This window comes from Rhinatrema bivittatum, chromosome 7, assembly GCF_901001135.1.
Source record: "Rhinatrema bivittatum chromosome 7, aRhiBiv1.1, whole genome shotgun sequence".
NCBI lineage: Eukaryota > Metazoa > Chordata > Amphibia > Gymnophiona > Rhinatrematidae > Rhinatrema > Rhinatrema bivittatum.
The window spans coordinates 103,867,475-103,894,709 of record NC_042621.1 but is presented as its reverse complement, the minus strand read 5'-3'; the positions used below and the strand labels follow the sequence as shown (position 1 = coordinate 103,894,709).

Here is a 27,235-nt window from a genome sequence, read left to right as displayed (position 1 = left end):
ACCCATTGGTCATGAGACCATCTGTCTACACTAAGGAAAACGAAATTATCAGGTAAGTAATTTCTCCAATAAATTTCCCTGCCAACACTGTTCAGGGAGAGAGAGATGGATGAATATCGCCCTGTTACGGACCTTGGAACTCAAGCTGCATATTAATAAGGTATTTGGAGGTTTCTAAACATCTCAGGAAGATGGACCAGCTGTTTATACTCCATGTTGGGAGTAAACAGGGTGAGCCGACATAGTGGGCTATGATAGCCCGCTGGATTAAGGAGCCTGTCCAGTCACATATGTGGATGCTGAGCAGCCATTGCCTAGTCAGGTTAGGGCTCATTCCACTAGGGCTCAGGCAATGTCATGGGCAGAGATTAGTTTATCTCCCGTCGATTTGCGAGCTGCAGTGTGGTCCTTCTTACACATCTTTTCCAGGCATTACCGTCTGGATGTGCAGTCTTCGCGTGTGTGGTGGTGTTCGGACTGCAGGCAGCCTCTCAATGTCAGTAGCTTTAGTACATCTCACTAGTGTGGCTTAACCTGTCTGAATGCAAGAAAGTAGATATTGCTTCTTAATGATTTCATTTTCTTTAATGAAGACAGGTTAATCCACCTTCCCACCCTTGGCTGCCAGATGGTGGTGCTATTGTACTCCTTAGTGGCTGTGTCTTCAGGGCTTACTAGTAAATGTCAGATCCAGTTAATCAAGCCCTCGGTTAATAGTTATGCTCATGTATTGTTTAGTTGTCCACGGTTGACTTTTGAAGAGAATACTGGCGGGCTGATGTCGGTGCAGGGATATATACTGTGAAGTCGGTTTTGCTCCTTCTCCATCTGCTGGTAGGGGTGTACAACCTACTGGTGTGGATTAACCTGTCTTAATTTCCTTTTCTTTAATGATCAGATAAGTAGTAATTTCTCCTTATTGACCATATCTACAGACAGCAACAATGCAAAATCAGTCATTAGGTTAATGCAAGAATCAATGGTCCTAATTTCCATTCATTAATTAGCATGGCATTTCTTTTATTGACAGGTGTAAAGAAGACATTCCAGTGTGAGCTTTGCAGTTATACCTGTCCACGGCGTTCTAACTTAGACCGTCACATGAAGAGCCACACTGATGAAAGGCCACACAAGTGTCATTTGTGCGGTAGAGCTTTTAGGACAGTAACATTGCTGAGAAATCATCTAAACACTCACACAGGTAAGCAAGTGTTATACTCCAGTGATCTGTGCTGTTCAACCTGTTGTTTCAGGCCACTATGAAGCCTTAGCCTTTTAGGGAGGCATATAAAATAAGTTGGTGAGCAGTCAAGTTATCTGGCTAAAGTAGGCTGGATTAGTTTTGGATATTCAGCAGGTAACACCCTGCTTAATATATACTTAAAGTTGTCGATCTACAAGTTGCTGGATAGCTTAAAAACCTGACTGGTAACATTTGAATATAACTTGTTAAGTTTTAAAGTTATCTGGCTTTGTATGGTAAGATAACTTTCAACTTCATAGATATCCAATTAAGTTACATAGAAACATAGAAATGTGATGGCAGAAAAAAAACATATGATCTATCTAGTCTGCCCACCTGTACAGCTTATTTAACTTTACAACTTCCATCACTCCCTCAAAAGATCCCCTGTATTTTTTTTATTGCATGCTTTCTTGAATTCCGATACTATTTTTGTTTCCACTAACTTCACTTAGAGACTGTTCTATCCATCCATTACCTTTTCTGTAAAAAATATTTCCTAAGATTTTCCATCGATAAGGCTGAATTAGCCCTTACATGTGGGGTAATGTCATCTGGCACTGAGTGGACTCGGGTCTCCAAGATAATAGAGCTTTGAGCTCTACCCAGCATGTGTGGGAACTGTCTTGTGAGTCTCCTCAGTCATTTTTGTCTGAGAACAGCATAGTTGTGGGATCTTTCTGTAAAAATAAATAAATAAATAATAATTAAAAAAAATCCTTAAAACCTTTTCAATTTGATATTTTTCCTTCAGTTTTTTCTTATAAAGCTGCCTCTGCAGCCCCACAATAGCAATTTTCAGTGCTCCAAAAAAAAAAAAGAAAAACGTGGCCTTCTCTTACACCATGTCTGGCTTGAAGAAGAAATCAACTATCAAATTCAGTGAGCGATTTTGAAAGTTGTATCTATGGAAAAGATTACATCCCTCACCAATGGCTACAAATTGTTACCAATGCCTCAGTCCAAAACAAGACCAGAAGAACTGCAATACCTGTTGACAGATGTTCTGTGCTCGCAGAGGTCCGGGGTGCCTTGTATCAAAAAACTGTATAAAACTCTCTGGAGTCAAGATGTAGGTCCTTGTAGTGCAGCCTCCTCTACATTGTCAGGGAAAGAGCTGAGCAGGAGCTCTTCAAAAACTCCCCCCAGCCTGTGCAGAGTACATCTCAAAGCCTTATCTGCTTACCGTATTTCTTGTAGCAGTAACATCAAGTAGAAGAGTCGGCAAACTTCAAGCATTAGTTCACTATCCACCATATATACAATTCTTCCACAGTGGGGTGGTGCTCTGCATCCTTTCAAAGTTTCTACCAAAAGTCGTATCAGCTTTCCATAACAATCAGGCCATCGTATTGCCTACCTTCTTCCCGAGGCCATACGCAAAAAGTCCCTTCATATGCTAGATTGCACAAGAGCCTTTGCCTTCGTGCGCTCTAAACGCTAATAGTGACATATTCTGTAGTCACATATAATTTCATCAAACACAGGCCGGTAGAAACATTTGCCTTTCCTGCTTGTCTGATACCAGGATACTTATCTCTCCCCCACGACCAGCAACAATTTCCCAGAACTGCACCCAATGATGAAACAACAAACGTCCTTAAAACCAATGCTCAAGTCAGCAGACAAGCAGTAACACTCCATACCTCCAATCCTCGCACTCAACCAACACCAGACATCCAACACCAGACAACATCTTCCAACATTCAGCATTCAACTAACTTTTAAAGATTCCTGCTTTTAACATTACAATCAACCAACAACAGTCTACAAATTCCAACACGCAGCATTCATCCAGCAATCAACCAGCACCAGACAACTACCTCTCGGCACTCAGCAGTCACCTAAGTTTGATGCAACCAACTTTCTACACTGCATTCAAACAGCAACAGTCAACCACCTTCCTTTCACTCAACAATTGAACAAACCCATAAATAGTCTCGCACACAGTCTGACTTGCCATCTTCCAAACTTTCACAGACAGTGATCCATATTAATATCAATAGTACTAAAACACACACAATAATTATCATGTTCGCCTCACACATACCAGTTCTAAAATACTCTAACTTCACCTCCAATACCATGAGAACGAAGACTGTCAATCCATGCTACAGATCACTCATTCCAATCATGACTTCCCCATTCACACAAATCATGGGATTAATGACTTTCTCCATCCTCCTACTTGAACACACAATCACTACTAAAAAAAGCCATTCTATTAGGGGATATTCTTACAGATGAGTCACCTGACATATGTGCAATAACAGAGACATGGCTTAAAAGCACAGACGTCTCCATAATAAACCAATTACCTACAGACTCATACGATTTATTCTCTATACCAAGACCCAAAAAGAAAGGAGGGGGACTTCTACTAGCAGCAAAGAAGAATTTCAAACTCTCTCTTCAGCACAGCCTTCCACCACACAAGATTGAAATTGGTTTATTTAAATCAAGCAACCTCCAAATTTGCTTAATTTACGCACCCCCTGGCATATTGGAAAAAAAACCCATCATCGCTTACGGAATATATTGCTAAATATATCAACATCAACATACCTACTATTGTACTAGGTGACCTAAACCTTCACTTTGACCGCTCCCCCCTTACACCAGCTTGTGAAGCAATCCTCTCTACTTTTAAAGCCATGGGATTTAAACAAGCTGTCACAGGCCCAACTCATAATGCAGGCCATACACTGGATGTGATATTCACGAACTCCCTTATACTATCAAACCCCCCTCAATGCACACCCATACCATGGTCGGACCACTACCGAGTAGACACTAGATGCACAGTGAATAATAATTTCCACTCGACATACCGTAAAAACAAAACTATCGAATTTAGGAAGAAATGTCAAATAGAAGACATCATTGAAGCCATAACGGAAGAGAGCCATAATTTAGATCTCTCCAATGCCAACTCAGCCTGTATGTCCTGGCATCATCTCACCAGCAGCATCGCCAATCGACTTTGTCCGCTAATAACTAAAGAGATCAACTCTGAGAAGAAAGACATAGAAACATAGAAATGACGGCAGAAGAAGACCAACTGGTCCATCCAGTCTGCCCAGCAAGCCTTACACTTATTTTTCTCATACTTAACTGTTTCTCTTGGCTCTTAGTAACCTTATGTTCTAATTCCCTTTTCACCCCCACTATTAATGTAGAGAGCAGTGATGGAGCTGCTTCCAAGTGAAATATTAAGTTTGATTAGTTGGGTAAGCGGCAGCATAGCTCTCTGCCATGAAGCAGAGGGCAATGCTGGAAATGTGTGAAGTATCAGTTTTTCTTTTCCCCTGTCATTGAAGCAGGGAGCTATGCTGGATATGCATTGAAAGTGAAGTATGCCTTGAAAGTCACATTAACTATCATCAAATATTGAAAAGCCTAATAATTGGTAATACCTATAGCCCATGAACTCATCCCTGTTTTTTTCTTTTTTTCTTTTTTTTTTTTTTTTTAATTGGGAGATGGATGCCCTTCATCCTTCTACTCTGTGAAGGTGGACACCTACCACTGGCCACTGGCATCCCGCTCCGTGAATGCCTCTGTGGCTACTGCCGCTCCATGCAGTGTTTTACTACCTGCTCTTTATATGCGTCCTCTAGAAGACAGGAAACCATGGTACAACACTGACCTCAGAAATATGAAACGCGAGCTTCGTAAACTGGAAAAGAAATGGCTCAAAAACCAAAATTCAATTCAGCAACAAAAATTCAAATCACTACTCCACAAGTATCGTAAATCAACTGATGAAGCTAAGAAAAACTTTTACTCAACAAAAATTCATCAATACCAGTTTAATCCACGTGCCCTCTTCCAATACGTTTCTAATTTAATCTCCCCTTCAATTAACATTCACCCTGAACATGAGATTGAAAATAAATGTGAGAAATTAGCCTCCTATTTCCATGACAAGATTTCAAATATCATGGCTCGTTTTAATTCTCAATATCGACCAGTAATCCTTTCACCCACAAGCACCCCAAGTGCTTCACCCGCACTCTCAAACTTTGAAACTTCCTCTGCTTCTGAAATTGAAGCAATTCTAAAAAAAATCAAAACAGCCTTACACCCCATTGATATCATGCCAACTAAAACACTACTTGCCATTCCTTCTAGAATCGCCCCCTGCGATTTCTAACATCATCAACAAATCTATTACAGAGGGAGTTTTTCCCACGCAAACTCAAACATGCCATAATAAAGCCTACCCTTAAAAAGCCGACCTGGATCCCTCTGAACCGGCTAACTATCGACCAGTATCGAACCTCCCGTTATTATCAAAACTCCTAGAAAAGTCATCAACAAACAACTAACTGACTTTCTAGACGAAAATCAATTGCTTTTCCCTTCACAATACGGATTCAGGAGAATCATAGCACTGAAACCTGCTTGTGTCCCTCTCAGACTCCATTCTAAAATCCCTTGACACTGGTCACTCTTATCTTCTGGCCCTTCTTGATATCTCATCAGCATTTGACACTGTCAACCACATGACCCTTCTCTCTCTCCTTTCACAAATTGGCATCACCGGCACTGCCTTATCCTGGATACAATCTTTCCTGAAAGATAGGTCATACAGTGTCAAGATGGGACACCAAACTTCAAAACCTAGAAATCTATCACAAGGTGTTCCACCAGGGTCCTCCCTTTCTTCAACTCTGTTCAACGTGTATCTATCCCCGCTCTGTAAACTACTGATGAAATAGGATCTCCGTCATTTCATATACGCTGACGACGTACAGATCATAATCCCCATCAATGATTCACTTTCTAATGCCATGAAAACCTGGGAATCAGCACTGGCGGAAATAAAAAATCTACTCATGGAAAACTCTCTTGCAATCAACACCAACAAGACCGAACTCCTCATTACAACACACAAGAACACCACCTCTAACTCTTCACCTTCAACTACCTCTACAACAGACCATTGCAAGCTGAAGCATGTCCGCAGCCTTGGGGTAATGATTGATAATCAATTCTCCTTGAAGAATTTTATCTCGAACACAATTAAGAGTGGCTTCTTCAAGTTACACACACTGAAAAGAATTAAACCACTATTACATTCTCAGGACTTCCGGACTGTGTTACAAGCCACAATTCTACCAAAAATTGACTATTGTAATGCAGTACTTCTGGGTCTCCCAAAAAACACAATCCAACCATTACAGATGTTGCAGAATGCCGCGGCTCGGTTACTTACTAACACTCGACGACATGAACACATTACACCAGCACTCATGTTCCTACATTGGCTACCCGTTTCCTACAGGATTACTTTTAAAGTTCTCTCACTCATCCACAAATCAATTCACAACCAAGAGATGCAATGGTTTTCGGATCAGTTTATATTTCACACTTCCAACAGACCAATTAGAAATATTCACCAAGCGAAATTAGCTGCACATCCGCTAAAACACATCAAACACGTATCCACCAGAGACCGATCATTCTCCATAGCTGGTATCAATATCTGGAACAACATGCCGTTGGACCTGCGTCTTGAATCCTGTCACAAAACTTTCAAACAAAACCTTAAAACATGGTTGTTTGAACAAGCCTTCTCAATGATTAATAACTAACCTAAAATTCAGCTATCCCATATTCTTTCTTACCTGCATCATGTGCTTCCTCTATCCATTTGTTTTTTTTCATACTGCTAATCTTTACCCCCCCCCCCCCCCCCCCCCCCCATTCCATTCAACGTTTGTTTATTGACTTTTGTGTGACTTTTATGTGACTTTGGACTTGGCCTTCGGCAGTTTATTGCTCCTGCGTAATACCTGAACTTTAATATATTATGATTATTATAGTTAATGAAGTTAGCATGTTACATTTGAACCCCGTTATTACTGTAAAGATTGTAGCTGTTATTTGTGTTACTGTTAAATTGTTATATGTAAAGCTGTTGCTAATTTATTGTTTATCTGTAAACCGAGGTGATGTATAACTATACGTACCGCGGTATAAAAGAATCTATAAATAAATAAATAAATACAAGAGAAGGTGTCAGCTCTTCATATCTTACAATCTTAACAGATTGGACATAGTCACTAAATGTACATTGTTTAACTGGATAGTGGCCTAAAAATTACAGACTCTTGTCAAAGCTCATCAGGTTAGAACTATGGCCTCTTCCATTGCTCATCTGCAGGTGGTACCTCCTTGAAGACATCTGCCAAGCTGCAATATGGTCCCATTACTGTCTGGACAATATCTCAAAGAGTGACAAATTCGGACAAGTAGTTTTGTGTAGCCTGTTCACCCAATAGTCTGCTCTCCACAGTGGGGTCTGTAAATGCTCTGCTACTACACTCAGCTTGGGACTTCCCACGTGTTACGGTTAATTTAGCCCTGCTTATAAATGGAAAAGCAAGTTTGCCTTACCATTAACTGTTTTCTGTAGATAGGATGAATTAGCATGCTAAATACCCACTTGTCTCCCTGGAGAGTCAACTACCTAGCTAAATTCAGCTCTGCACTTGACTGAGAGGGCTCATGAGGCAATGCCCACACGTGCTCTACCAGCTAGGAGAGTAGAGTCTTTTGGTGCTGCCGGATGACATCACCCGCATGTCATGACTAATTCATTAAGCTATCTATGGAAAATACAGTTTACGGTATGCAAACTTGCTTTTTCCCTTTTGGTTGGAAGGTAGCCCTTACTTAGCCTGTTTCTGATAACTTCTCTGAGCAGAGCTGAATTAGTAATGACATTCAGGTGATGTTATTCAACAGCAATGAATGGACCCTTCTCTTCTGCATTTGTGTGCTGCCTTGTGAAACCCTTTAAGTCCTATTTTTTTTAACTCCTTCATGTATTTCTAATCTCTTTTTTTTCTCTACTGTTGATATTTCATAGTTTCTTTTTTGATCTCAACTTGCTTTGAGAGTTGCCTTGCTGCCTTGGCAGCCCCTCAACAGCACTTTTCAATGTTTAAAGTATCGTGTATCATATCCAGCCTTCAAGAAGACCACACCCAGTGGCTTCAACGATTGCATGTGAAGCCAGAAGATGTCTATCGCAGATGTCCACGACATTTGTTATAAATGTCTGAGGCCAAATCACAATGCAGCTAACTGTGATGACTGTGGCTGGATGTCTTTGAGGTCTCAGAGGAACAGAGCCTGAAAGATGGAAGAACTTCACAGGTTGATTTAAAAAAACAGTCATCAGGACAGCAGCTTTCCCAAATCTCTGATCCTGCCTGGGAGTGCTGCAAGCCTCATTTGGCCACCCATGAGTTTCGAGTCAACTGACCACCAGGGCCTACTTAATGAAAGGGGTGCATTCCTTATGCCTGATTTCCCCCCCCTTCCCCCCTTGTGTGTGTTATGGAAAAATGAAGGGGAAAACTTTTCATTTCAGAGCTCAACTTCCATTACAGGGCCCTAGGATCAGCATGTCATAAGGTCCAGTTCATCGCTGCAAGGTAACTTGAGCACAGAACTGGACAATGTAATTCTTAAGTCCAGCGGGAAGATCACCCCGGCTAATCCCTTGGGCATTAATGAAAGATCTGCAGTTGGGAACCTATCTTCTACTCCATCCAGTGGCTGATCCGAATCGTAATATGGAGTCCTTGGTGACTGGGGTCTGAGGGAGGATCCATCTTGGTTAATGATTCTCATGTAATAACTACTGGAACTGTTTTTACAGTACATCTCCAGTGGTGCCCCCTAGCTTAGATGCTGGGGCCATGACGGCATTGGAACCATTGGAAATAACTGAAAGATGTCTGGAGAATAGTAGCATGCATAGAGACATCTGTTTTCTAATTCTGTTTTTCAACTTGCCTTTTTATAGCAGAACTTTCTTTAAATTTAAAGGAGGTTGATACTAGACAAGCACAGATTAATAGTAATTTGGGTATTCAATCTAATATTACTTCTTAGTAGTCTTCAATTTTATGAGGTATAAAGATAATTTGACTCTCCCATTATAAGTGTGAACAAATGGAAAATAGATAAATCTAAGAATTTACGGCTTTTGAATTTTCCTAAGACTCATCTTTTGTCTGATTTTAGAATTATTTTAAAAGTATGTGACTGAAATTCTTTAATTTTCTTCTGATAAGGAAAAACTTTATCTAACTTTTTATTATATTCCAGACAAGAAAAAGAAGTAGCAGTGAATGAAGGTGAAACTCATTGTATTAGCTTTATAGTTCAGATATTTCCCTTTTTCTCCAGACATCTTCTGACAGTATTGCTACTCATTCCACTTTGTATTATCTTCTTGCTTCTTCAAGGCTAAAATACTGTTGAAGAAAAAGCTCCTTAAGTATAAAAATTCTTGTTTGTGGCCATGCTATACAAGGTTTTCCGATATTTGTAGGTAAACACAATATAGGAGGAAAGCGTTTTTGAATCTAAAATCTCGGGTTGTCACCATAGGAGCCACTTTTTTTTTTCTAAAATTCCCCTGTAAATGTTTAGTTGAACATCAGGGGAATACATCTATTTTCTTTCATCCAGCACATGTGGAAACCTTTATTTTAGATAGGTCCACTTAAATTGTACTGCATTTTGTTTCAGAGAAGCTACGGTCTCCACTGATGTGGACTTTGTTCAATTAAGATATGTATTTAATTTTTTATTTCTTTCCTTAAATGTATTCGAATTTTCTTAGTTTTATATCATATAAATGATTAAAACTTAAAAAATAAATTTAAAAAGTAATTGTTCCTTGAGTGGGGCCTTCTCAAATTCCTTCCATGCAGAGTTGAACAGGAGCTCCTCAAGCAAAGTTCCCCCTTCTGTGATGTTGGATTTTGAATCTGCTGCTTCACCAGGTCTAGCAAAGCGTGGAAGTGCCATGACTAAGGGTCTGCAAGTCCGCCTCAGGACATGCAAGACTCATCAATGAATAAGAAAAGAAGCACGTGCTTTGGAGCTGATATGCTGAAGCTTAGGTCTTAATGGGTCCTGGTGCCGTTGAAGTGTCTGTCATCGGGGAGCCATTGGCACATTGGACCATGGACCTAAAGTCCTTGTATGCATCAAGCTTTGAATCCGTCAACACAGCTATTGGATTCATTAGTGCTCTGAACCCAGGCACAATTGGGGCACTGGTCCCCTGGCCCTTCAGTGCACTCCACATTTGTGGTGGATTAGAGGTCCTGATGGTGATTGACTACACTTAGCTACCTCCATCTCGACATACTTCTCGTCTCCTTGAGCAAGGACTTTGCCTGGAGACATTAGTTCTGATGTGCTCTGTGTTGCCTCTGGTTGCCATATATCTACTAGTTCAGTTGACTCAGGAAGGGGCTCCCTCCTGGAGTTCACTGGGTGCATCTCAAGAGAATGAGCCTATATTGGACTCAGAAGAGGAAGTCTCTTTCTCAGCTATTGTTCAGAGGACACAGCAACCCATAGACCAGGCAGTGGAGTTGGTTAAGTCTTTCTTTGCCTCGCTGGCAGTTAGTGACATGGAGGATGTACCCTTCATAGTTTCCTGCCCAGATTTTCAGATTTGTTTCCTCAAGGGATTCCTCCATGATCAGGAATGCCTATCAGAAGCATCAGTGGTGGGACCTAGCCCCCAATCATCTTTCTGCAGAGGAATATAGCCAGTCTGAGAAGGAAGCACGGAACATCATGGTCTAGAGCATGCCTCAAAAATATTCACCTTTGAGATGACAAAGAGCTCCCCACACTGATTGCCTTCATGATTGAGGTCATGGGTTGGACACTGAAAGAGGGTCTACAGGGATTCCCTTAGACTCCCTACCTGATCCGCTGGAACACACTTTGCCTCTAAAGGCCTCTCGTACTCCAAATTCTTGAACAAGCTGGTTAAGGTGTTAGGAATTAACAACTATAAGGATCCCCACACTGAGGTATTCAGACTTCTTAGGATTCTGGAAACTGTTCAAGTCCACAGCAATCCTGGTGCACTCAGTCATATGGGTTCTACAAACAAGAATGTGGGAGAATCCGACATCCTGTCCTCTGGTAGCCAGGGAACTGGATTTCAGATATAGAGTTCAGCATACTTAAGATGTGGAATAGCCCAGCTACTGCACCAGGTGGTGGTAGGTGGGGGGGGGGGGGTCAGTGCTGAATTTCCTAATATGTAGCCAGGTGGACTCAGGACGAATGGGTTATGCTTCCCTGCCAGTAGATGGAGATGGAGTCAGATTTCAAAGCTGACATCACCCTAGATCAGGGTTGTCCAACTCCAGTCCTCGAGGAGCACAAACCGGTCTGGTTTTTAGGATATCTCTAATGAATATACATGAGACAGATCTGCATACAATTGCGGCAGTGCATGCAAATTTATCTCATGCATATTCATTAGGGTAACTGAAAATCAGATCGGTTTGCGGTCCTCGAGGGCTGGAGTTGGACACCCATACCCTAGATACACCCCTGCAGTGACTTCAGCCCTTCAGTATTTCTCTGTCTCCAGCAGATGGTGGATGTACCTCACACTATGGGGATTGCTGTACTTTTTGGAAGGAGAAATTCTACATTTAAATTGCAGAAAAAAATGAGCCCCGCTCTCCTCTGGTGATAACTAAAGGTTCCTCCCTAATTGGGAATCCCTGAGGCAGTTTTCCAGATCCTTCAGAAGTTTTCCTTGGTTCGATAGCCGGTTACCAGCGTGGACTTTGCTGCTTAAGGAAGCAAAGCAGGAAGCCGAATGCGGTGGTGACGGCCAAAGCCCTCTCGCCCTGCAGCTGGAGACCATCTCTGTATTCAGCTGGTAAGCGCTGAGCCCAGATAAGCCTCCTGATTCAGAAACAGTTGGAGGGGTTTCGGTAAGACTTCCTCCAGTCTCCTAGCTTGGCGTGCAATACCGGTGATGTTCCTGATACCGTCGGGATAAGGGGAAGTGAGCTTCCGAGTGGGCTGAGCGCCTCCCCAGTGGGCTAGGTCCCACTTTAGACTTGGTCGACACCATACGGTAGGCCGCAGCAGCGCCATCTTGCGCACATCTTTGTGTGTGCCGTATTGCCCTCCATGAATGTCGGTACGTGCAGTGCTTCAGCTCTGCGCATTTGCTGTGGGCATAATGTTGCGTGCGTACATACACGCACAACCTACTAAGTGCAGAATACAGGTAAGGCCGGGCACATGGGCTGTGCGTGCGCCTTGCCACATCCCGTGTAGGTGCCCCGAAATCTGTGTGCATAACAATTTTTTTTTGTAGCAAATATGTTTATTGATTTTGTCATCAAAGAAACACAATATAAAACATATGTAAACATTCCATAACAGATCAACAGGTACAGTCATCTTTCTGAACGAAAAAGAATCTTCAAGAATCAGAATAGAAAAAAACACCATTGTAGTGAATCATTGACTCATTTATACTAAGTCCCTTTGTATGTATATATACCTCCCCCCCCCCCCCCCCCCCCCCCCCCCCCCCCTCAACCCATGACTAGGAAAAACCGTAGGATGTTGATGAGGTTTACTTTCCTTGAATTCTCCTTATTCCTTAAATGAGATTAAGTAAAATTAAAGGGAATTATGAGGTACTGCGGCATTGAGCCCGTGATTATCCCTTCTGCTCGATTGGACAATCCAAGCATAAAACCTAGGTCAGATATACAGCTAATATTCCAAGACGTATTAAAGTGTACCCTCACTTTCTCATAAATAGAACTAAAACTGCTCCCCTCTAATTGGAATATATCATGAATAACATCTCCCTCAACAAACCCATCATCATACTTGGTGACTTCAACATACATTTCAACTTACCCACCCACTCAAAAAACCTGCCAAACTATCATTGATGCACTATCAACTCTAAATCTAGAACAAATAATCCAATCTCCAACTCGAAAGCAGGCCACACAATTGACCCTCATCTTGTCAACACTGAAATCTGGAAATCACAACTCTATTCACACCACAGAGATACCCTGGTCTGACCACCACCTAATCCAAGCTAACTTACATACCAACCTCAACCTTAAAGCTCCTCAAATCACCCCAAACAAGATATCCTACCGTCCACCATTCAACACAGAACTTTTACAAAAAACTCTTCAATCCGAATTAAACAACATTAATCTATCTAACTCCGAGAATGCAACTTCATCATGGCTAAATATCACAAAAAAAGTAGCAGACATCAATCCCATTATTACAAAGACTAAACAACAACCCAAACACAACAACCAATGGTATAACAAAAATATCAGAACTGCCAAACGTGTACTCAGAAAAAAAGAAAGAGAATGGAGAAAAACAAAAATACAACCACACTAAACAATTATCGGAACAACTTAGCTCAATATAAAAATATCATCAACAATGCGAAAAAGGAATTCTTCTCCAACAAAATCTCCAAATTTCACCATAACCCCAGAATGTTATTCGCAATAGTTCAGAAACTTACTAAAACCACCCAAGAGTCTACATGTACCAAACATGGAAGCGATGACTTTGCTGATTTCTTCAACAACAACAATATCTCATCTAATCCAATCCAACATAACCAACAACCAGAACACCAAACTTAACAACAAGATAACCTCATCATGGTCAAACTTTGTGATACCGCCTCCACACTTGAAATTCAATCTATAATAAATAAAATGAACTTTGCCAGCCATCCATTAGAGAACATCCCAATAACAACCCTCAAAACAATTGAACCTACCATATCTAAAACCATCACCAAATTTGTCAATTTATCACTGACCGAAGGTAATTGCCCCCAAATGCCTCAAATCTGGTTATCAAACCTAGATCCTGAAATCCTTACCAACTACCGCCCCATATCAAATCTTTCGTTCATAGCCAAAAACCATTGAAAAAGTCGTACACCACTCAACTGAGACTATCTTGAGACAAACAGCATCCTACCCTCCATCCCACTATGGATTTAGAAAAACCTAAACACCGAATCTCTCCTCCTCATCTCCTAAATGACATTATTATAAGAGGCTTTGACAAGGTGAAAAATACTAGCTCATATTCCTTGACCTCTCAGCCTCCTTCGACACAGTAAACAATAATACACTGTTGGAGCGACTAACCCAAATTGGCTTAACTGGCACCACCTTACAATGGTTCTCTTCCTATCTATCTGATCGAACATACCAAGTATTAATCAACAACAACCCCATCAAAAATGATCAACCTCAACACTGGAGACTCTCAAGGATCAGCTTTATCCACCACCCTTTTTAACATATACCTTCTCCCCATCTGCCAACTACTAAAAGAATATGGAATCACACACTTCCTCTACGCTGATGACATTCAGCTTCTAATTCCCATACAAAATTCGATCGAAGACACCTACAAGAAAACCTCAGATCTACTTATTTCAATCAAACATCTCCTAAATTCTCTGAAACTCATAATCAATTTCCACAAAACTGAAATAATACTCATGGACAAAAACCCAATCCAACTCCACCACCCCTGACAATACTAGACAAACAAATGATATCTATACTCCCTACCACCCACATCAGGAACCTTGGAATTATCATCGATAAAGAACTTTCTTTCAAGAACCACATATCAAATAAAACTAAAGAACGATACCACAGACTCCTAACCCTAAGACATCTGAAACCATTTCTCAACCCTTACGATTTCAGAACTGTCCTACAACTACTTATTTTTCTCCACCTTCGACTATTGCAACTCCTTACTAATTGGAATACCTTTTTCATCCCTCAAACCACTCCAAATACTGCAGAACTCAGCTGCCAGAGTCCTAACAGGAACAAAAAGAAGTGAACACATAACGCCCATATTGACCTCACTTCACTGGCTCCCTATTACAGCACGTATTGCTTACAAATCAATGACCATCATTCACAAAATTCTAAACAAGGATCATCAAGGTCTAAACACCCTAAACATAATTCCTCAAAATCCTCCAAGAAATCTATGCGCTAATAACTCAGGTTACCTAAACATCCCCCCCCCATCAAAGATGCGCATCTGGCAGCAACAAGAGAGGAGAGCCTTTTTCCATTGCCTCCCCCAAACTTTGGAACACCCCCTACCTAAAGTCCTGAGAACCCAGCACAACCTAAAAACATTCATAAAGACCTAAACAGTTTCGCAAAATCTACACTGACCTTCATACGTCTGATCATCCCAACTCTCAAATGAACTCTCATCTTGCATACCCTCCTCATCCAACCTAATAATGCTTTCTGGACTCGATATGTTTATTTCTGTAAATGTTCACATTGTTAGACTGTTGCACAACTGCTAAGAAAAATGTAGACTTTGTAAACAGTTATGATGGCTCTACCAAATGACGGTATATAAAACTCAACAAATAAATACATAAAATTACCCTAGTCCTCTATTATAAGTTAAGAATGGTATTCCTTGTAATGCAGTAGAGAGGGACCAGAAGGCTCATCTGCATACTGCTCCCAGCATCCCTTGGGAGAGGAGTCCAGAGGTCACCGCAAGGCTGGGGAGCTCACTGTTAGGAACTGATTGTCCAGGGACATTGGGACCGAGGAAATGGCCCTCTGGAACATCAACCGCCTGGAAACTCAAGGCAGTCAGATTGGCGTGTCTACAATTTAGCCACAGACTCCAAGGTCAAGCGGTCTGTGTAATGTTGGACATGCAACGACTGTAGTCTACATCAACCGCCAGGGTTGGAACCAAGAGCCAGCAAGTATCACAGGAGATAGATCTCCTTATGGAACGGGTGGAAATACATCTACAGATGATCTCGGGCCGCCCACAATTGCAGTAAAACGACAATGTCAGAGCGACTTTCTAAGCAGCTGATCGATGTTTGGGGTCTCCCATCCAATCTAACTGCTGGCCGTATCTTACCATACGAAGGTTCCCAGATTCTTTCAGTCGCAGAAGAGGTCAGTGGTCCCTAGGGATCGATGCCTCGTTCAGACCTGGCTGGAAGAAGAGTTGCTATTTGCCTTCCCTCTGTGGCCCCTGCTGGGCAGGGTCATTTGCAGAATTGAGTACCACAGGGGATTAGTCCTAGTAGCACCAGATTGGCCCAGGTGTCTGTGATATGTGGACATGCAGAACTCCTATTTGCTTTTTTGATCGCCCAAAGCACACTGGGCCAACGATTTCAATGTATTAATCACTATGACACCTAGATCCTCTTTCCTGGGTGGTAATGCCTAAGATACGACCCTAGAGTATTGGATAACTTGGGAAGAAGGTCTTTCAGAATTAGATGTTAAAATGCCTGCATTGCAGCCCACCAGTTCTAAATGCTGTATACTACTTAATTTTATTGACAATTTAAAACCCCTGTTAGTCAATGGACAGACTTATCAGTGAGCCCATTGGGATGAGGAAGAGAGTGAACATTTGTCTTTGCCACTCTGTTTATGGATCATTTGAATCATTTACTGCAAGATTTTATACAGCAGCCTTTGGAGCAAGCTGGATGGTTTAGTTGAGAGGTAAAACACTACGAGAGAATATCTCAGATCCCCCAATTGTTATACTAACACCTTAATAATGGGAATCAATAACCATAAACACACCATCTAATTCTAAACTGTAGCATTAAGAACATAAGAAAATGCCATACTGGGTCAGACCAAGGGTCCATCAAGCCCAGCATCCTGTTTCCAACAGTGGCCAATCCAGGCCATAAGAACCTGGCAAGTACCCAAAAACTCAGTCTATTCCATGTAACCATTGCTAATGGCAGTGGCTATTCTCTAAGTGAACTTAATAGCAGGTAATGGACTTCTCCTCCAAGAACTTATCCAATCCTTTTTTAAACACAGCTATACTACTACTGCACGAACCACATTCTCTGGCAACAAATTCCAGAGTTTAATTGTGCGTTGAGTAAAAAAGAACTTTCTCCGATTAGTTTTTAAATGTGCCCCATGCTAACTTCATGGAGTGCCCCCTAGTCTTTCTCCTATCCGAAAGAGTAAATAACCGATTCACATCTACCCGTTCTAGACCTCTCATGATTTTAAACACCTCTATCATATCCCCCCTCAGTCATCTCTTCTCCAAGCTGAAAAGTCCTAACCTCTTTAGTCTTTCCTCATAGGGGAGGTTGTTCCATTCCCCTTATCATTTTGGTAGCCCTTTCTCTGTACCTTCATCGCAATTATATCTTTTTTGAGATGCGGCGACCAGAATTGTACACAGTATTCAAGGTGCGGTCTCACCATGGAGCGATACAGAGGCATTATGACATTTTCCGTTTTATTCATCATTCCTTTTCTAATAATTCCCAACATTCTGTTTGCTTTTTTGACTGCCGCAGCACACTGAACAGACTATTTCAATGTGTTATCCACTATGACACCTAGATCTCTTTCTTGGGTTGTAGCACCTAATATGGAACCCAACATTGTGTAATTATAGCATGGGTTATTTTTCCCTATTTATTTATTTGTTAACTTTTATTTACCGACATTCGTGAAGCACATCATGCCGGTTTACAATGAACTCAGGCGGGAAATACAATAAAACAATATAACATTAATAGCAATAATACAATGAACCAAAGGAGTAATAAAATAAGGGAGGATAGGGGAAGGAGAGGTGGGGGAGGATAGGCAGGGGAGGCAGGAGAAGGGGAAGGAGGGAGGGTAGGGGTAGGAGGGGTGAGGGAGGGGATGAGGAGGGGAAGGGGAAAAAGGCAGACAGATGAAGTAAAAAATAAAATAAAATAGAATAGAGGAACTATGTACAGTTGAAAATATGTACAGGTACCATTAACTTAAGTAGTACTAAGGAAGTGTTGAAAAACCGGCCGCATTAACTGGGCGACGGTATTCACTAGGATATAGTTTATTTAAGGGTATACTGGAGGTGTACTGGGGGTAAGAGGAATACTGGGGGATTTGGTGGCGGCCGGGTGGCAAAGGGATCGTTGGGTGGCTAAGGGGGGGGAGGGGATAGGGATAGGTTGGGCGGAGGGGGGGAGTGGGGGTGGATGGCTGAGCAGGGAGGAGCTGAGAGGCGGGGGAGCAGGGGGAGGGAGGTCGAGCAGGGAGGAGCTGAGGGGGGAGACATTAGTTTGGTTTGTGTCGGGGTAGGCCTGTCGGAAAAGCCATGTCTTGACTCCTTTCTTGAAATTGTGGAGGGATGTCTCTTGGCGTAGGAGGGTGGGGAGGGAGTTCCAGAGGGTGGGGCCAGCGACGGAGAAAGCTCTCCCTCTGGTATGAGATGAATGTGCTGATTTGAGGGATGGGGTGTGGAGAGTGCCTGTATGGGTTGTTCTTGTGGGGCGGTCAGAAGAGCGGTAACAAGGCATTTCATCGAGCCAGGTGTGATTGTGTTTATGTAGGGAGTTGTGAAGGATGGTTAGAGTTTTGTATTGTGAGCGGAAGGAGATGGGCAGCCAATGTAGGTCCTTTAGGATAGGGGTGATGTGGTCCCTTTTATGCGTACTGGTTATGATTCTAGCCATGGAATTTTGTAGGATCTGAAGGGGTTTGATGGTGGTGGCAGGGAGTCCTAGTAGCAGGGAGTTACAGTAATCTAGTTTCGTGAGCATAGTGGTCTGTATGACTGTGCGGAAATCGTGAGTGTGGAGGAGGGGTTTGAGTTTTTTTAGGATGTTTAGTTTATAGAAACCCCCCTTTAGGAGAGCTTTGATGTGGGGTTTAAAGCTTAGGTGTTGATCTATGAAGACGCCTAGGTCTCTTACAAACTGGGGCTGAGAGAGGGCTGTGGTTGTATTCTGAGGAGTGTTCTGTCGCATGGGGAGAGTGAAACGTTCAGGCTGATTAGAGATGACGAGTAATTCTGTTTTTGAAGTATTTAGAGCTAGGTGGAGCTCAGATAGCAAGGCGCTTATGGTGGCGAGGCAAGATTCCCAGCATTGCAAAGGTTCGCTTATGGATTTTTGAAACGGGATGAGAATCTGCACGTCATCTGCATATAGGAAGAATTTCAGGCCTAGGTCGGAGAGGAGGTGGCATAGGGGTAAGAGAGAAATATTAAAGAGGGTGGAGGATAGGGATGAGCCTTGGGGGACACCTTGCGTGATAGGTATGTGTGAGGATTCGTAATTGTCGATTTTTACTAGGTATTCTCTGTGTGTGAGGTAGGAGGAGAGCCATGAGAGGGCTGTGCCGGCGATACCTATTTTTGCTAGGCGGGTCATTAGTATTTGATGGTTGACTGTATCATAGGCAGCTGAGATGTCTAGTAGGGCGAGTAAGTACGAGTTTCCATGGTCCATACCTTTAAGGATGGTATCTGTCATGGCCAGTAGTAAGGTTTCGGTGCTTCGGGCTTTACGGAAACCGAACTGTAGAGGGTGGAGGACATTGTGGTCTTCTAAAAAGTCAGTCAGTTGTTTGTTAATTACCCTCTCTAGGACTTTGGATAAGAAAGGGAGATTGGAAATCGGATGGTAATTGGCAGGGTCTGTGGGGTCGAGGGTGGGTTTCTTTAGGAGGGGCTTGACTATGGCCAGTTTGAGTGGGTCTGGGAAGCTGCCTGCGGTAATAAAGCAGTTGATTAGATCCGTAATATCCTATATGCATCACCTTGCACTTATCCACATTAAATTTCATCTGCCATTTGGATGCCCAATTTTCCAGTCTCACAAGGTCTTCCTGCAATTGTTTGCAGTGTCATCTATTTCATATACAAACAAGCAAAGAATCTATTTTACATACATTTTATTTTTTATTTTTTACTCATTCTATTGCACTTTTCCTATCGGTATAATGCATTTATATAATACACAGCTTTATCAAACAAGTACAAAAACATCTGCAATTAGACACAAAGTGGATATGTCAATATAATCAATCCATTATATGACTCACATATACATTGTCATACGGACATATCCTGACCCTTAACCCCAATAATATCACACATTCATTCACACATTGATTCGATGGATTAGCCTTTGACGTGAGTAGTGCTGGAAAAGCTTCTTTGGCGAATGAAGTCCTATGTATGAAGTAAGATGATGGAAATTTGGAGGTGTGGCAATTGTCGGGTGTAATACCCGTTCTCTGGCTTTGAGGCGGAAAAGAATTGTTTAAAATATTGTGAGTCGGGGTTGGAGTGGAGCTCGTTGATGGCTTCATAAGTGGATGATGGGAGATTGATCTAATGGGCGTTTTTGAACATATTTGGGATATTTTTTAATGTAGTGCTCGGCTGTGAATGGGAACATCCCTTTCTTATAAAAGAGTTGGTTAAGGATTTCCCCTGAAGAAGCCCTAATAGGGTGAAACAAGGCACCTTGTTGGGGTGAACATCATTGGAGAAAAAAGGGGTGAACATCGTTGGAGTAAAGGAATGGAAACATCTAACTAGATGGGATGGAGTCATTACATTTAATGCTTAAATAGAGAGCGAGCAATGATATATAATCCTGTATTTTATGGGGGTATAGGTTTTATGAGTATGAATGATGTGTGAATGAATATGCGATATTATTGGGGTTAAGGGTCAGGATATGTCCATATGACAATGTATATGTGAGTCATATAATGGATTGATTATATTGACACATCCACTTTGTGTCTGTAGATGTTTTTGTACTTGTTTGATAAAGCTGTGTATTATATAAATGCATTATACAGATAGGAAAAGTGCAATAGAACGAGTAAAAAATGTATGTAAAATAGATTCTTTGCTTGTATGTATATGAAATGGATGACACTGCAAACAATTAATGCTACAGTTTAGAATTAGATGGTGTTTATGGTTATTGATTCCCATTATTGAGGTGTTAGTTGAGAGGCAGCAATTTGTGAGGACATGCATTGCAAGTTGGCTGACATGCCCTGTCCTGGGGACAGGGAAACAGGTGCACAAATTAAGGAGCAGCATGTTGCTTTTTAGTCTTTTGTCAGGAAAGAGAAGTGTCTTTTAGGTATCCTTACACTCTCCTTCTTTCAGAAATGCCCCTTCTGCCAATTTCAGCGGTATTGTGCATTTCTACAGCAGCAGCTTCCAGCTCAGAACATCAGCTGAAGATGCTGCAGCTAGCTCAGCCTAAGTTACCTAGCTTTTTGGTTTTTTTTTTGTATTAAATCTTTTATTGGCAAAGCAGAACCATAACATAAAACATATGGGCAGACACATAATTGCCCCTTTTATCAAAATACAGGTACAGTAACAATGCGTAAAATAGCACATAACTGAATGTCAGGAAAAATAGAACATAACCATCCACTTATTGCTTCCCCCACCAGGCCTATAGCATAAGTTTCTAAGGTAGATGCTATAAAGCGGAAGTAGTACACCTAATAAAAATTTCAGTCCCATCGACCATGAAAGATACTTTGAACCAGTGAGATCAGTCCTCTTATGCCACATGTCTAACAGCTAAGAAAGTCCATGAGCATGTACAAATGAATGAAGAAAAAGGAAAAAACGCAAAGGGTCCAAACCGTACCATAGTAAAATAAGTCATGGCGTGGACGATTTGTCTCAAGTAGTAAAAGGGCTCCCAGTTCCTCCTCGGTACGCCGCCTCCCAATGGTGATGAGTAGCAGTAGTATGCTCCAGGAGTTGGATATTCCGCAGTCTCTGAACCAGCTTGGAAAGCGAGGTACTCTGTGGCTTTTCCATAAACACGCCAACTCAAGTCTTGCTGCAATACAAATGTGTAGACATAGCTTTCTGTTGTGAACTAGAGCGATCTGGGCTCAGGTCATTGAGAAGCATTGCATAAGGTGTAAAGGCAACATTAGATCCAAAATAGACGATTAGTCCATTCACATATCTGTTGCCAATATGCGAAATCCGAGGGCATGCCCACACATGTATATAAGTGCCCACTGATCCTCAGCCACCCAGCATGGGCTGGAAACTGGTGGGTATACGATGTAATCTATCCGGGTATAATGCCATTGGTATAATGAGCTTCAGACAATGTTCTTGCAGGTTAGCAGATATGGAGCACTTCCGTGCTCTTTGGAAAACTTGTTCCCAATCATCCGGACTCAGTCAGACCAAGATCGCATTCCATTCAGTCATAAAGGATGGCTTACTAGTTGGGATGCCCTGGAGTAATTTTATAAATTTTGGAAACTGTCCCTTTGGTGATGTGCCGCTGGAAGCAGTAAGTTTCGAAACATAGTCTTACAAAACCCGGATAGAATGGTTAGCCAGCAGATTTGGAAGAAAAATGTGATATCTGGCATATTCGAATACATGCTGAGCCGTATGTTGTACGTTGGTAATAAAGAGAGCAAGGAGTTTACCTTCCATGCGTTAGATAATGGTGCACTTGTAGCAACCCAGTCTCTTTCCAGATGTGAAAGGGCCCCTATTGAGAGACCAGAGGGGAAAAGCAGTATTATGGAATATATGAGACAAGACAAGTATACGGTTGCGTGCCAACTAGCTGAGGTCGCCATTTATCCCATACCTTCAATGTTTGGAGAGCCATAGGTAATAGTGAAGTATTCCTCCACGTATCCTTCGGTTGCCACAGGATGGCAGTAAGAGGCATGGGCCCCGCCATGTATTGCTCAGTTAGTTGCCAGGGACTAGGCGATTGCGCCTTGTGAATATCCAAGATAGCTTTTAGTTGGGTGGCTGCGTAGTACCAGCCGAGATTAGGAAATCCAAGACCCCCCCACTCTCCTTGGGCCAAAAAGGACTGAGTGCGCCACCCTCTGGACGTTTCCTCCACACAAAATCAAAGATCTTTTTTTTGCATACGTCGAAGCAACGCCGGAGATCGGAAGTGTCAAAAACAGGTATAATAATCTTGGCAAGATGTTTATTTTAATGGCCGCTATGCGCCCTAGCCATGAAAATGTTTCTCTATGCCATCGATTGAGGTCCTTGTCTATATTTTTAAGAAGTGGGTCATAATTTAGCTCATATAGTTTCTGCATGTCCGGTCCCAGATGAATACCCAGATATTTTATAGGTTTAGTGGGCCACCTAAAGGACAGGGATGATTGCAGTAGACTGGTAACATGAATGGGGGTATTAATATTGAGCACTTCCGATTTATCGAAATTCACTCTAAACCTGGAAACATTGATAAAATTTTGTAGTGCTTTCATCACAGCTGGTAGTGACGTGAGAGGCTCGGTGAGAGTGAACAAGATGTCATAGGCAAAGAGTGACATTTTGAATTTGTGAGAACCCAAGCGCACCCCCTGGACCTAATCCGTATCTCTAATTTTAGTGGTAAAGGGCTCCAAAAACAAAGCGAATAATAATGGGGAAAGCAGGCATCCCTGCCTTGTCCCCCGCTCAATATGAAAACTGTCAACATAGCCCCCGTTTACCTTAACTTGTGCTTTCGGGGTGTCATATAACCTTTGTAGCCAGTTCAAGAAGTGGGGGCCAAATCCCATCTGGCGTAACGCTTGAAACAAAAAGGGCCAATGCACCGTGTCGAACACCACCTCGGCGACTACCGAGAGAAGCACACTACTAGGAATGACGCCTTTGTTCACCCACCCTATAAGGTCTATAATTCGCCACACGTCAGAAACGATCCTTCCCGGAATGAACCCCGCCTGGTCATGGTGCACCAAGATGGGCAAAAGCTGATTTAATCATTCTGCCAATATGCGAGCCAATATTTTGAGGTCCAAATTGATCAGGGAAATTGGGCGATAGGAGCCACATAGTGTAGGGTCTTTCCCTGGTTTAGCAAGCACGGTGATCCCCGTTGTGTTGGAGTGGGAGCTTAAGTTATCACCAGCTCTCAGTGAGTTATAAACCTCCATCAATGGGGCAACCAGAACGTGGGAAAATTTGTTATAATATTGAGTAGAAAGGCCATCTAGACCAGGAGCCTTCCCTCCTTTCAATGGTTTGATAGCTTGAAGGATTGTCTCAGCTGCAATAGGGCTATCCAGAAGCCGTTGCGGTCTGGTAAGTGAAATCCGCTAAATAGCTGTCAATCTCCGATGTAAGAATGTCTGTCTGTCCTAGCACTTGTACAAGTAGTGTAAAAATGTGTAAAGCTTCGGCGAATAGCGGCTGTTTGGGGTCTGGGGTTTTAATTTTGGCAATAGCATTTTGTAATTGTATAGATTTCAATCGTTTGGCTAAGAGCCGACCCGCTTTATTGCCCCCCTCATAATATGTTTGCTTAATCATATTGAGTTGGTGTGTGATTGGGCCGAGTTGAAGCTCCTGCAGTTTTCTATTAAGCGTACTCAATCGAGTATATATCCCCATATCTGGGAGTAAGCATGTGTTGGCAAGTAATGGTTTTCATTTCAGTTCATTTCAGACAGAATTCGTGTTCTTTCTGCTCTCTCTTTCTTACAATGGGTAGCCTGAGATATGAAAAGTCCCCTAATATAAGCTTTGGAACATTCCCAAGTAATAGCTGGGCTAGGTCCAGATGCATCTTGGAGCCGAAAGTACTCCAGTAGGGAACTTTCTATATGTTTGACAAAAGTGGGGTCATCCAGTAGGCTTCATTTAAGTGCCAATATCTAGAGCCCCAATCCAAGTTCGCCATAGAGATGTCCATCCTTATGGGAGCATGGTCGGACCAGGAAATAATCTCTATTTCCGTTTTTTTCCACCCTGTTTTGTAATAATTTATCAACCAGAAAGAGATCAATGCGGGATTAGGTATGATGAGCATGTGAGTAATAAGTATATTGTCGAGACAACGGGTTTCTCTGATGCCCAATATCAATAAGCCCCTAATTGTCCATCTGGACCAGCAAGCGCCTCCTAGATTCCCCTAACATTTGTGGAGCTAATCCAGAATTATCCAGAGTGTGTTTAAGAGTAAGATTAAAATCGCCACCAATTAATAATGTGCTTTTTGCATGGTGTGACATATATTCTCTAGACACTGTAAGAACACGTGCTGGTTGGTATTGGGGAGGTAACATTCACCAGTGTTAGAATTTCGGAACCTATTCAGGGTGGGTAGCACTATATTAGTCCTGAGGAATCAGCATATTTATGGATTACTTCATGAACACAACTCTCGGCTATTAGAATAGCTAAACACCTGAATATTTAGACCCCACAGGTGCTAGTGGCAAAATTTGCCTGGATAATCCTTATGTCTTTGCAATTTTTCAATCAGGCTGTCAAGTGGGTTCTTGAATAAAAGCAGTTGTGATCTTGTGGGTTGTAACTCCTGAAAATAAGAGTTGACATTTGCAAAAAGTATTGAGACCCTTTGCATTTATGGACATAAAGAAATCATGTAAAAATCAAAACATGTGCCAAAGTCTTAACAAGAGATGCACTGCCCTCCCCTGGTAACTTTCCACAGCATCAGTCATGATTGGTGCCTGGGGTACCCTGGTACGCCGATGATATACAATTGCTGTTACCCATTCCAAACACCATCGAAGAAACAATGAAACTAGCCAATATGTTTCTAGCCAGTATGTATCTAGAAATAATCAAACAGCTCCTAAACCAGATTGAACTGGTAATAAACATTGACAAAACTGAATTCTTACACTTTGAACGTAAAAACATACACCACACACAACCAACATTCACAATCAAAAATATTCAAACTGCTGAGTTAGCAATAAAAGTTAGGAATCTAGGAGTAATAATTGACCCTGAGCTAAACATGAAAGAACACATCCCACAGAAAATAAAAGAAGGTTATGCAAAACTAATGATCCTGAGAAGACTAAAACCTCTACTAACGATTAACAATTTTCGCACCGTTCTACAAGCAATGATATTTGCAAGCACAGATTATTGTAACTCCCTGCTTTTAGGACTGCCTCAATCTACAATTCGGCTCTGCAAATATTGCAAAATTCCGCTGCCAGATTTTTGACAGGCAAAAAAAAGTGTGACCACATTACAGGAACACTTGCTCAACGCCACTGGCTTCCAGTTGAACAAAGAATACAATATAAGACACTTTGTATAATCCATAAACTAATCCACGATGAAAAAGCCGACTGGCTTAACACGGCACTGCGTGTGCACGTACCACAAAGAAACCTGAGATCTGCAAATAAAGCTCTACTAATTGTCCCCTCTGTCAAATCAGCACATCTCACGCAAGTAAGGGAAAGAGCACTGTCACTGGCTGGTCCCGTACTATGGAACACCATGCCACTTGAAATAAGACTACAGAGAAATCTGAAATTATTCAAAACTAATCTGAAAACCTAGCTTTTTAAACAAGCATTTTATAAAGATAAAGAGAAAGAGAAAAATAGTTGATAGATAAGGATGCACCAAGCTAGAAGTTATTAGTAACCTACTAAAGCATATTAATGTTAAAATCAAACCGCCTAACTTGTTCCTAACAATCAGGATTAACTTACACACTTAGTTTATTATTTTAAATTGTTACCGTACTATGATGGCACATGATTAATTTGTAATCTATACCACCCATATTTCTCTTTATCGTGCCCGTCTGTAAACCGTTGCGATGGTTATTTAACTTGACAGTATAGAAAAGTTTTTAAATAAAATAAATAAATTTCCCATAAATCTGCTGCCACAGGGCCGCGAAAGGGTCAGACCCACAATCCGAGTCCATGTCCCAGGAGCACCCCCCCCCCCCCCTGTGCATGAAAATACATTAACCAGCGTAACACCATATCCCTTACCAGTAACCTAAATATAAACCAATGCCAAACAATAGCTCTAACCATAATCAAAGAGCAGAAGTCCAGACTTGTCTCTTAATTGTCAGCTAAGTAGCCAAAACCCCGATCACAAATGCAACCACCCTGCAGTGAGAACAAAAATCAAAGGAAAAAACAATGGTGACAGTTCACCCCTGGTCAGAGAGCTGAGAATGCGATTCCTCTGATTGTCGGCATAATCTTCTCCTGCCATTTGTGACCCCGCTGCCATCTTCGATGAAGGTCCCTTTTCGGTAGTGAAGCTTGAGGCGGTGGGGTTTGAAAATCTACCAGTAGCCCCGCACTTTTAAGAGCTTCAGCCGCTTCCAATGGGGATTTTACCCGGTAGGATATCCCCTGGTGAGTAAAGAAAAGACTAAAGGGGAAAGTCCATCTGTAGCAGATGTGAGCATCTCGCAGGGTCCGTGTCGCCACCTTGAGCTCAAATCTCTTGTGCAACGTGGCTGGGGCAAGGTCT

The 27,235-nt window shown here is 41.9% G+C and overlaps 1 protein-coding gene across 1 annotated transcript in view; it reads left to right on the top strand.

Moving 5' to 3' along the window:
* Positions 1-27,235, top strand: part of CTCF (CCCTC-binding factor) — a 380,312-nt gene that overhangs the window by 141,832 nt on the left and 211,245 nt on the right. The window contains 1 exon segment of the mRNA XM_029608851.1: positions 1,031-1,209. Coding sequence (XP_029464711.1) covers positions 1,031-1,209 — 179 coding nt within the window.